Source organism: Muscardinus avellanarius (assembly GCF_963383645.1).
Source record: "Muscardinus avellanarius genome assembly, chromosome: 10".
Taxonomy (NCBI): Eukaryota; Metazoa; Chordata; class Mammalia; order Rodentia; family Gliridae; genus Muscardinus; species Muscardinus avellanarius.
The window spans coordinates 41,747,586-41,760,462 of NC_137796.1; the positions used below are offsets into that span (position 1 = coordinate 41,747,586).

The 12,877-nt window shown below is 35.2% G+C and overlaps 1 protein-coding gene across 1 annotated transcript in view; it reads left to right on the forward strand.

Annotated features, from left to right (window-relative positions):
- Positions 1-11,030, forward strand: part of URI1 (URI1 prefoldin like chaperone) — a gene marked incomplete at both ends in the record, with an annotated part of 90,069 nt that extends 79,039 nt beyond the window's left edge. The window contains 5 exons of the mRNA XM_080702452.1: positions 910-1,066; positions 3,060-3,372; positions 6,497-6,639; positions 7,453-7,705; positions 10,851-11,030. Of these exons, the coding sequence (XP_080558578.1) occupies positions 910-1,066; positions 3,060-3,372; positions 6,497-6,639; positions 7,453-7,705; positions 10,851-11,030 (1,046 nt within the window). The remainder of the gene's footprint in view (positions 1-909; positions 1,067-3,059; positions 3,373-6,496; positions 6,640-7,452; positions 7,706-10,850) is intronic.
- Between the last annotated feature and the right edge of the window lie 1,847 nt (positions 11,031-12,877).

The window sequence follows — 12,877 nt, forward strand, 5'->3', positions numbered from 1 at the left end:
ACTCATCTAGACTTCCAATTACTCTTTAAAGCTTTAGTTTGCTATGGAAAACTATTTTTTAGAGTGAAAGCAGATAAATTTTAGTTTAGATTTGATCCATCTCCTGTCCTCACTTGAGGATTACAAATAAAGCAATTGAAAAAGCAGTAATGTTTATATATACAATTACAGTAGAACTTAGAGATTAGCCTCTTATTTCCTCCTAGAATGTTCATTCTTTATGGTACCTTAGAGTTTAAAGTGTATAGTTACAAGGCTTATGCATTCACTTTAGTAACTAAATTCTCTTGAATTAGGATGGTAAGTGGATCTATCACATGTGTTGAATTTTGCCTAATAACCAGGGTACATCTGGACCAGTTTTGCTTATGCAGTTTTGAAGTTCTAGAGCAGCTCCTTACAGTGTTTAATTTGCATGTGTATTTTGTTGGGTTCTTGTTGAAAAATGGATTCTGATTTAGCAGGTTTGGGAGGGCCTGACAGTCTGCACTTTGAAGTATTCCTCAGGTATACCAGTACTCCTAGTTCATGGACCACATTTTAAGTGGCAAAGCTCTAAGAAACATGTGTTCTTGGAGTTCTAATATTTGGCTTAAAAATTGTATCCTCACTTCTCAACATACACCTCTTGTCACAAATAAAACCTAAATGTGCATGTGTGGCACGCACATGGGTTGCTGGGGATTGAACTCAGAGGCATTCTACCTCCAAGATACACCCTGAGCCCTATTTTCTTTTTTATTTTGAAACAGTCTCACTAAGTTGCTAAGGCCAGCCTTGAATCCACAGTTTTTCTGTCTCAGCCTCCCAAGTACTGAGATTGTATGTATGTGCCACATACTTTTGGGGGGTTTATGGTTCTTTATTGTTGACTATTAAAGTCATATATTTTCTTTTTTTAAAAAATAGCTAAACAACGAATTGCTCATAAACCTCATTCTAAACCAAAAGCATCAGAAATTTTTGCAAATGAAGTAAAATCTAAGGATTTGCTTGCTGATGAGAAACTGTGGGCTCGTCTTGAAGAACTAGAGAGACAAGAAGAATTGCTGGGTGAACTTGATAGGTACCTGACAACAAACTGTGTTTTTTTTTTTTTAAAGAATTTGTTTTTATATTTTCTCATTAAATTAAATAATATGTGTTCATTCAAAGAAATGCAGAACAGCATAATATATTATAAAAAATCTTTACGCCTCCCAATAAGAATTCTCTGGAGTATTTTAGGACTGTTTTTATGTACATACTTACAATTAGTATCTTCATTTTCATATTATAAAATATCAGCTATATTTTATATGAAGTAATTATGCCAGATAGTTGAATTTTAATAATTGTGGATGCATTAAATAATTGTTTTAAATGAAGTATTTTTATTCTGTATTAATGATAATGCTCTATCTTTAAGTGTCTTGTTAAAAATAAAATTTGCTTTGAATTTTATTTTTATGTTTGTTCTTGCTATCTGTTTGTAAGCTTCTCTGTTTATTGAGCAGATTACAAATTGTTGAATTTGCAATCTGGTCAGGTAGTTAGATGTGTGAGAAACTTTTACCAAACTTTCATTTGAAATACATTAGGAGGACTCAGAATTTTCTCAAGTGCTAAATGAAATCTGCTACTATACATATGTACCATATGCAGTAATTAGTTTCTGTGAAGAATAGGACAAGAAGGACAAAAAAATTTCCCTCTACCATCTCACCATTAAATTCTTAGGTTTTTTTTATTTACTGGTACTGATCATTTTATAAAACCAGTGTTGTTGAATCATGTGATTTTCTTAGTCATGATTTTCTCTCCACTTTTACATGATGTTATTTCAGTTCTGCTGCACTTTTGGTTTTATTTTTAAAAGGCCCTCAGATCCTTTATGGAATGAAGTATGATAAGTGTGCATTCATGTGTATGAATTTAAGTATATATGCACATATGTAGAAATCTTTTATCTTTAAAAATTGCAATAATACTTCTATAAACTCTTGAGGATAGAAAATAAAAATAATAGTTCTGTTTGAATTTCTTAAAAATTTCTTATAAATAATGTGTTTACATTGTATCTGGCAAATATCTGAAAATGAGAATTATCTCCTATCTTCTTATGTTTGTAAAACTCAAAAGTGTAGAAGTGGCATAGGAACTAATTTTTTTCTTACTTAAAAACACTTTCTGCCAGGTGTGGTGGCACACACTTGTAATCCCAGTATTTGGAAGGCTGAGACAGGAGGGTCAAAGGTTTGTTGCCAACCTCAGCTACTTAGGACCTCCACAACTTAGTGAGACCCTGCTTTAAAAATAAAAAATAAAGCCAGGCGTGGTGGCACATGCTTGTAATCCCGCGCTTGGGAGGCAGAGACAGGAGTATCGCGCAGGTTCTAAGCCAGCCGTGTGCCCTGTTCCCCCCCCCTCCAAAAAAAAAAGTAAAAATAGGTCTGGGAGTGTAGCCCGGAGGTAGAAGGGCTTCCAGGAATCCCAGTACCACCAAAAATAAATAAATAAATAAATACATAAATAAATAAATAAATAAGGCGGGAGTCAGTGCCTCACTAAGTAGCTGAGGCTGTCTGCAAACCACAATCCTCCTATCTCAGCCTCCCAAATACTGGGATTACAAGTATGCACCACCACTCCTGGCTCGCTCTTCCTTTCTTCCTTCCTTCCTTCCTTCCTTCCTTCCTTCCTTCCTTCCTTCCTTTCCTTATTTCTTCCTTCCTTCATTCCTTCCCTCCCTCCCTCCCTCCCTCCCTCCTTTCTTTCTTTCGGTGCTGGGGTTCCTGGAAGCCCTTCTACCTCTGGGCTACACTCCCAGACCTATTTTTTATATTTTTATTTGGAAACAGGGTCTCTTAAGCCAGCACAGCTGGCTTCAAACCTGTGCAGTCATCCTGCCTCAGCCTCCCAAGCGCAGGGATTACAAGCGTGTGCCACCACACCTGGCTACTTTTTCTTGTTTTAATCTAGAATTTTAGTTTAAAAAATTACCTTTTCGAAACCATAATTGTTAATGCCAATTCTAGTGTGTTTGTTTCACTTTTTGATATTTATTTCTTTTAAACTAGTAAACTTGATACTGTGGTTGCAAATGGAGAAGATACAGCCTCTTCTGAAGAGGAAAAGGAAGATCAAAACACAAGTATAAATGTGATGCATCAAGAAGCAGACTGTGTTACTCCCAGAAATTATCATAAGGATGTTAAGCATTCAGAACTAGTCAATGGTCAAGTGAATAGTCAGTTGAATTGTTCAGTAAATGGTTCAAATTCTTGTCACAGTAATGAGGATGAGGATGAAGATGATGACCACGATGCCTTAGGGCTTGGAGATACTTCTATACCAACAATATATTTTTCTCATACTACGGAACCTAAGAGGGTTTGTATATAGTTTGAACATTAAACACTACCCATGATCTTTTTTAAGAGAAACATAATAACATGTTGATATCGCCAATAGGAAAATATTCTTTTACCCCTTATTCTGACCAATTTATCTTAAAAGGGAAAGCAGGGGCAATCTAGTTAGTTATCTGATATTGATTTATTATCCAAATAAACCACAACAGAATTTGGGTTGGGATCTGGGGATCAAAGTTAAGTAACAACTGCTGTAGCTCTACCTGCTTATTCCAGAAAGTTTTAAGAATCCTGAAATTAATTATATTGTGGGCATTTTGGTGTTTATAGGAATTTGAAAATGACTGTATTAGTTAAATTTTGTTATACTAGGTTTTTGTTTTCTATGTGCACATCAATGAATAGGAGCATTATGAACAAAAGGAAAAAATTAGGAGAAAGTAAATATCAGTTTCTTTTCTGAGTTTAGAATTTTGGCATTTTTGACTGGGAGTGACTAGGGTTGTTAAATTGTTACAGTATCAGAAGTCTTGCTCCCTCCATACTTATTATAGACTTCTAATATTTAAAATAAAGCAGGCTGGCTCTGGTTGGAGGAAGGAGGTGCTATCTTAGATATACCCCTGCCTTCTCTCTGATCCATATAGTACTATAAGGTTTCACCAGGAATTCTGGTAAAAATCTTTCTCAGAGATGTAAGGATAGTAATAACAGAGGGACTCCTTTGTCTCATAGTACTCCATAGACTATCAAAATAAGGGTATATGGTATCTTAAGCATCTGTGATTATTTAATGAAATGTTTGATATTTCTTAGGTTCTTAAGTTATCCCTACTCTAATATGAAGTGGAATAATTATACATTTTGATACATTAAAGGAGCCATTGGAATTCTTTGAGAGAAAGTTGACTGAAATGATTAGCTAGGAAAAAATCTTGAGAACTGGGCATGGTGATGCATGCTTGTAATCCCCATACTTGGGAAGCAGAGACAGGAGGACTGTGCAGGTTCGAAGCCAGTCTTGCTGGCCTAAGAGACTCTGTTTCCAAATAAAAATATAAAATAGCTCTGGGAGTGTAGCCCGGAGGTAGAAGGGTTTCCAGGAACCCCAATACCACGAAAATAAAAAAATCTTGGTTCTATGATTTTTTTTCCCCCAGGCTTTTAATTTTTTCTCACTTTCACTTAGATAAATCAGGAAGAATAAATAGTATTTGCAAGACTTATAGGGAAGTGCAGTCATTAAATGGAAAATGTGCTAAAAATGCTGAATAGTTATAGAAGGAAAACATATTAATCCTGTCCAGGTTTTTAGTTTTTTGTCTGTTTTGTTTTTTGTGGTACTGGAGATTGAACCCAGGGATTCTACTTCCAAAGCCCTATTTTATTTTTTATTTTTGAAACAGGGCCTCTCTAAATTGCAGAGCACCTTGCTGAAGGTTGCTGAGGCTGGCTGCAAACCTGCAATCTTCCTGTCTTAGCCTCCCAGGTACTGGTTTTACTGGAGTGCATCACGGTGCCTGGCTTGATTTTTAGTTTTTAGCCCTTCATTTCTAAAAATAAAGTGTTGGATTTTTTAAAATAGTTAAGTATTTTTTTATGATTTAAATGTCATAGTCTTACTGAATATTTCTTTTGGTTAATTGTGCTATTTGTTTTGAAATGCATGATGTAAGTAAAAATAAAATAATGGGATGAGGTAAGCTTTAAGTCTAGTAATAAGTTTAGTATTATAAGTCTAGTATTTAGCTTCCTTCCTTCCTTCCTTCCTTCCTTCCTTCCTTCCTTCCTTCCTTCCTTCCTTCCTTCCTTCCTTCCTTCCTTGTACTGGGGATGGAATCCAGGGGCATTCAACTTCTGAGCTACACCCCTGGTCCTATATTTTAGTCTTTATTTTTTGAAACAGGGTTGCACTGAGTTGCAAAGGGCCTCACTAAGTAGCTGAGGCAGTCAGGCAGTCTGTCTGTCCGTCCTTCCTTCCTTCCTTCCTTCCTTCCTTCCTTCCTTCCTTCCCTCCCTCCCTCCCTCCCTCCCTCCCTCCCTCCCTCCCTTCCTTCCTTCCTTCCTTCCTTTTTTGGTGGTACTGGGGTTCCTGGAAGCCCTTCTACCTCCGGGCTACACTCCCAGACCTATTTTTACATTTTTATTTGGAAACAGGGTCTCCTAAGCCAGCGTGCGCAGCTGGCTTCAAACCTGCGCGATCCTCCTGTCTCTGCCTCCCAAGCGCGGGGATTACAAGCGTGCGCCACCATGCCTGGCTAGCTGAGGCTTTCTATGAATTGTGATCTTCTGGCCTCTGCCTCCTGAATTACAAGTGTGCACCACCATACTCGAACTTTTTTGCTTTCTGTACAGTAATAAAGACACCGAAGACTACAATTGGTCATTAAAGGAGCAAATAAGACAACCTGACTGAGGGGATGGGAGGGAGGAAGAAGGAAACTCTCTAAAGCACACAATGTACTTAAACATAAGAAGTCAACCACTAAGCCAAGCATGGGAAGGAGGGATGGGGAGAGAATAGGGTGGGGATTGCCTACAGGCTAACTGGGTAATGTGTGCATGTATGTCTACTCAAGTTTTTTATCCCATTATGCTGTATGAATACAATGCACCAATAAAAATTTAAAAAAAGAAAATATAATGATGGCATAGAAAAATATAAGGATTTGATTTTTTTTTTTTTAACCTGATGAAACACATCTTTTACCTTGTATCTTTTGGCCAGTTTTTGCTCTTTAATCTGAAAAGCCATGGAACCTAATTAATCCTAGGTTTGTACTTTTCTGATAATCATTTGTAAAACAAAAATTAACAACAAAGAACTGGACATGGTGGCACATGTCCATAATCCCAGTACTTGGGAGGCTGAAACAAGAGAGTCACAGGTTTAAGGTCAGCCTCAACAATTTAGTGAGATCCTTAGCAATTTAGTAGTCAGGATCTTGTTTCAGAATAAAAAGGGTCTGAGGGTATAACTTGGAGGTAGAATGCCCCTGGGTTCCGTGTCCAGTACTAAAAACAAACAAAAACAATGTCAGAGAATTTCTGCTTTCTGTATTATTTCTTATAGAGTTTGTTTTAGTTTGGGCCTTAGTAGTTTCTTAGAAGGTTTTTAATCTTTTATGCTGTGAAATTTTTAGGTTCGGATAAATACTGGAAAAAATACCACTTTAAAATTCAGTGAAAAGAAAGAAGAAGCCAAACGTAAACGAAAGAACAGTGCTGGCAGTAGTCATTGTGCCCATGAGCTTCCTACGATCAGGACCCCTGCTGACATTTACAGGTGCCTGCTGATCATAGACTATAACAAAATCTGCTGATCTTCCACTGAATATTTACAGGAAAAGATTATCTATAACCCCAAAGGTTCTCATTGAGAAGTGAGGTACTCTGATGGAATTAGCTCAGTATTTGGCAGGTTGAGTCACCACAGCTTCCTAATTCTCGATTGAAAGCTTATGTTTTTATTAGGCTAGGACAGTACTTTTCTTACCTAACTGTAAAATGCTCTGCGTGTAGTTTACCTTTTCAGAGTAGAAATTAATTTTACTATTTCATTTCTTTGCTGTATTTTTGAGAGTAATTTGGAAATGCTTACTGTTTTTGACCCATATTTTTAAAATGGTGAATTCTTATTAGAGGATGTAAGAAATCATATAGAATTGGTCAAATTAAGCTATTCTCTGAAGCATACTATATTTTATTAGGCAAAAAATAATGTCTTTCAAAAGTAATATACATCGTAATCCCAGTACTTGGGTGGCTTAGTCCAGAGGATCACCACCATTCGTGGCCAGCCTCAGCTATGTAGTGAGGCCCACTGCAACTTACTGAGACTCTGTTTAAAAATAAAGAATAAAAAATAGGGCTGGGGGTGTACTTGGAGGTAAAATACCTCTGGGTTCAATCCCCAGTACTGCAAAAAAAAAAAAAAAGTAATATATACAATATGTCATTTGAGGCTGAAAATTGTAGCTATAAAGTTTTAATTATAAATTTCAGATTATTTCTCAAAAATATTTTTAAAATTTTTTATAAAGTCAATTGTGTTTCATGAGTTACTGAAGGTAAATATGTATTTTTTTTAATGTTGTAGAGCCTTTGTTGATGTTGTGAATGGAGAATATGTCCCTCGTAAATCCATCCTGAAGTCTCGAAGCAGAGAGAACAGTGTTTGTAGTGATACCAGTGAAAGCAGTGCTGCTGAATTTGATGATAGACGTGGAATTTTGAGGAGCATTAGCTGTGAAGAAGCCACATGTAGTGATACCAGTGAGAGCATTTTGGAAGAGGAGCCACAACAAGAAAATCATCAAAAGAAACTTTTTCCCCTGTCAGTAACATCTGAGGTACGTGTGTATATGTATCTAATGTGGTATTTTTAGCCAGTTTTGCTGTTTAATCTGAAAAGTCATAGGACCTAATTCTAGGTTTGTACTTTTTTGATAATAATTTGTAAAAAATCTGGGTGCATTGGTGCACACCTGTCTGTAATACTAGTACTTGGAATGCTAAACAGGAAGATCACAGGTTCAAGGCCAACCCTAAAAATAAATAAGTTAGAAGTAGAATGCCCCTGGGTTCAGTCCACAATACCCAAAACAAACAAAATTTGTTTAAAAAAAAAATTACTATAAACAGCTGGGCGTGGTGGCGCACGCTTGTAATCCCTGAGCTTGGGAGGCGGAGACAGGAGGGTCGCGCTGGTTCGGAGCCAGCATTGCTGGCTTAAGGGACTGTGTTTCCAAATAAAAAAATATAAAATAGGGCTGGGAGTGTAGCCCGGAGTTAGAAGGGTTTCCAAGAATCCCAGTACCACCAAAAAAAAAAAAAAAAAAAAAAAAATTACTATAAACATAATACAAAGATTGAGGGATTGTGATATTAGTATAGTTGAAATAGTTTTTGTGAGGTATTAGTTACTTGAAATATCTGTAAAATGGGAATTTAAAAATGCCTAACATATATTATACATTTATGATTTCTATTATACCTAGACTTATTTTGGTTCTTGTGTTTTGGTGAGTACTTCAAGTTTTTAATTTAAGAAGTATTTAGGAAGACTGCAGAGCTCATACCTATATCAAACCAGCATACAATCAAATACATTTAAAATATATATTTACATATAAATAAGCATATAAGAATGTCATTGCTTGTATTTTATAGACTAATTGTACTAAATGCATTAAGTGATGGAATTTTGTATAGAAATCACTAGCACTTAGGCGACTATATACGTAAGATTAGAAGTTCTCCCCTTCCCCCAGTATAATATTAGGTGAGCAGATAGCATTATATCTTACCTTATTTAATAGTCCTCCATAGTGTTTGAAAACAGGTAATGGATGTAGACTTTTGCCAGCAAGTATTTTAAAATTAGGTTCTTGTGACCAGGTGTGGTGGCATATACCTCTAATCCCAGGATTTGCGAGGCTGAGGCAGGAAGGTTTCAAGTTTGAAGTCAGCCTCAGCAATTTGGCAAGGCTCTCAGCAACTTAGTGAGACATTGTTTCAAAAATAAAAAATAAAATGGAGCTGGGGTGTAGCTCAAAGATAGAATACTCCTGGGTTTAATATCCAGTACCAACAACAACAAAAAAAAAAAAAAAGAAAAGAAAAAAACACAAACCAAAAAAATAAGTTTTGTAAGGACTTAAAGTTTCATAGTGTAGATACAGAGTAGAACTTATTTTCACCGTTATTAGCTTTTCATTTGATACTGAACTTCTAAAGTAGATATTAAACAGGCTCTCACTGTTTAAAATAAATAGTTCATGATTATTGCAGGTACTTTGAAAAATAAATTTTGCAGTATCTTTACATGCTAAAATATTTTGTCTTTTAAAATATACGAAGCCTCTATGCTCATCATGATAAAATGGGGTTTCTAGAAAAGTTAGTTTTGCCAACTTTTCTGGAAGCTCCTTTTGATACTCAGTGGTAGGCTGAGGTGGGGAATGGCGGCTTTCTAAACCACTTATGGAGCCGGGCGTGGTGGCGCACGCTTGTAATCCCAGCATTTGGGAGGCTGAGACCGGAGGATCGTGGTTCGCGGACACCCTCAGCTACTTAGTGAGGCCCTCTGCAACTCAGTGAGACCCTGTTTCAAAATAAAGAATAAAAAATTGGGCAAGGGGTGTAGCTTGGAGGTCAAATGCCTCTGGGTTCCATCCCCAGACCCACAAAAAATAAAATAAAATAAAATAAATAAACCACTTATGGGGGACACTGTCTAATTCTGAGCACTTGATAGACAAAGGGGAGCAAAACATATAAGAAGGTTTACTTATCAAATTTTAGGGTGTATATGATCAGTTCTTATAAAATATAAAGGGAGAGATTTCAAATACAACTTGGTTTTTATATATCTATATAAAAATAGTTATTTCCATTTATTTGTATACATTATTTAATTTTGTTCCATTTAAACATACAGGTCCTAGATTCTGCTGACATCTAGTTCAGCTAACTTTTTAAGTTCAGCTAATATCTAGTTGGAATTAATGATTCATTTTTTATGAAATTTCTTAATTTCCATCATTGAATGAATCATACTATTATTATTTTTTTGTGTTATTGGGGATTGAAACACACACACACACACACACACACACACACACACACACACACACACACAGGCATCCTTATCTTCCAAGCTATATCCTCAGTCCTATTTTATATTTTGTTTTGAAACAGTATCTCACTAAATTGCTGATTTTAGTCTTGCTAAATTTCTGAGGCTGATCTTGAACCTGCAGTACTCCTGCCTCAACCTCTCAAGTATTGGGTATATAGGCATGCACCTGCTGTTTATTAAAATTTCAAAACCTATATTTATTCACACTAGTTTTAGCACTTTTATTTTTTATTTTCCATTGATTTCTTAAATAAAATTGAGGGAAGGTATAATAAAATATACAGATAATTTCCCAAATGACCATCAGTAAAGAAATGTCAATACTGGTGAAGCTAAGCTATTACTAGCAGTCAGCAGGACCACCATAGGATTGTTTATTCATCAACTGATGCACCAGAGTTGGCATTTGATACCTTTAAAAAATTTTTTTTTTTTTTTTTTTTGGTGCTACCTGGGGTTCCTGGAAACCCTTCTACCTCCGGGCTACACTCCCAGACCTATTTTATAGTTTTTTATTTGGAAACAGGGTCTCCTAAGCCAGCGCGGTTGGCTTCCAACCTGCGCGATCCTCCTGTCTCTGCCTCCCAAGCGCGGGGATTACAAGCGTGCGCCACCACGCCCGGCTACCTTTAAAAATTTTAACACATTTTTTCCACAGCAAAAGCTAGACAAAATGAAATGTATACAAGTATTTGATTTCTCTAAATTAGGATATAGGTGTTAAAGTTATATATATTTGTAAATCTTGTGAATTTACTTTTAGTGAAAAGAAATGCCTACTGGTGAATAGAAGGTAAAGATTGGGGGCATCTCAAATATATTTTATTGCTATAAACCTGACTTTTGTCTTCTAGGCTTTTTCTGGAACTGTAATAGAAAAAGAACTTTTATCCTCCTTAACACCACACTCAGCCATTGCTCATCCTGTACTACCTACCATTCCAGAACGAAAAGAAATTCTGTCAGAAGTATCAGAAGAAACTGCAAAGAGGGTTTCAAAGTTCAAAGCTGCCAGATTGCAACAAAAAAACTAGGAAATGGAAGTTTATACCCTAAAGCCTAGTTGTATACTTTTAGAATACATATTGTAAAAGGTTACATATAGTTTGAAGTAAGGCATCTTGAGTTATTTTGGCAGCAAGTTCTCTTATCTTTTATCAATGGTATTTAAAAAATCAAAGTAAATGTTTGAGTACTTTAATGTTCAGCTTGTTTTGTTAATTATCTGAATACTGTGTAAGTTGGCCTTTCAATGCAGTGGTAGCATTTTGAATTATTTTTAAAAGAATCCAGTTCATATGCATTGCTTTTGTGTTTCAAACTAAATACAGGCAGTTTTGTACCAGCTGTGATGTGCATACCATATGGACCATTGTAAAGAAACTTTTAAAATTTCAAGTAGATTCAACAATTATATTACTTGCTTTTGCATTTTAAAAGCACTTTAAAGAAAGTTACTTCCCTTCTAGGTTTTGCAGCTAGGTGACTATTAAAAAAAGTCTCTTCTCATTTGAATGTCATACTGTAATCTTTAAGGCAGAAATCTATATCTACTCTCTGGGACAGTTTTTTTGAATGGAGGAATGATATTTTGTAAAGCTTTTCAAGTAAAAAATTATGAAATTTGGCCTCTAAAATGTTGTGAACTTTATGATTTAGAGTTGAATATAGAAATGTCTGATTGATACATATATCATACATGTACCACACAATAGATTCCTGTGTTTTTAAAATTTCATAGTCACTTTCCCCTTTGTGTATACAGTTTTTACTGAGGTTATTTTTTGGGGGGAGAGAAAGAAAGATTGTTTAGATGCTTAAAAAAGAAAAAAAAATAATGGAAATGTTTCTTACATTTTAATCTTTCAACATTTTCATTCTTTAAGGCTTTTTTTTTTACTACAAGTAAATAACTAAGATATTTACTTGCAGTAAAACTCCTTAAAGAGAAATTTTGTCTAACATAGAAAATTATACTGCAAGTGTTAATCATTAGCTTGATGCATGCTAAAATGTAGCTTTTAAAAAGCATTCTGCATTAGTACTAAAATAAGCCATCAATGCCAGTCCACCCTCTATTCATGGCTAAATATTTAAAGGTTATTTATAGCTTCTTTAATGAATTCTTGCTTAAACAAAGTGAAATTATGTCCTAGAAAAGTAGAAGCTATTTGTAAGTAGAGCAGCACAACTGTATAAGTTTTATGAATATGTATTTTAATGATAAGGGGGTGAACTAAAATCCCTACTAGTTAATGGGTAATACAGAACAGAGGACTAATTTTGAAAAATTGCCTAAAATTTAGAAGAATTTTTTTTTTAGTCAGTTTTGATCAACCATGCATATGTCTTTTAGTTAAAAATTGTTTTTCTTTCAGTTCACCCCACCCCTAAACTAGACAGAGTACAAATCACATGTACACAAGTTTTCATATTCAACTGCTATTCAAGTGAGCCTTTTTGTTCTAAATTTTTCACTCAGAAACAAACTTTGTTATAGTGCTATTATGAGATTTAATTTGAAGAATTCTGTCATTAAACTCTTTCATGTTCATGAACTTCATTCTGAGCCTTCTCTTTATGGAATCTATTTTAAACAGATTTTCCTTCATAGAACAATTTGGCAGTAGAAGCAACAGAAAACTGTTTGATAACATATTTTTGTACATTCTGTTGAAGATAAAGTAGTGTTGCTCCATTTTGTAACTTCAGCTTCTAATATTGTAACATGGTTGTCAAAACCAGGAAATTTATGTTGGTATAATTTTATTAATTAAACCAGATCTTATTTGAATTTCACCGATCTTACTCTGTTCTAGAATCCTACCTAGGATTCCACCTTGCATTTGTTATTGCTCCTTAGTTTTCTTTAATCTCTGAT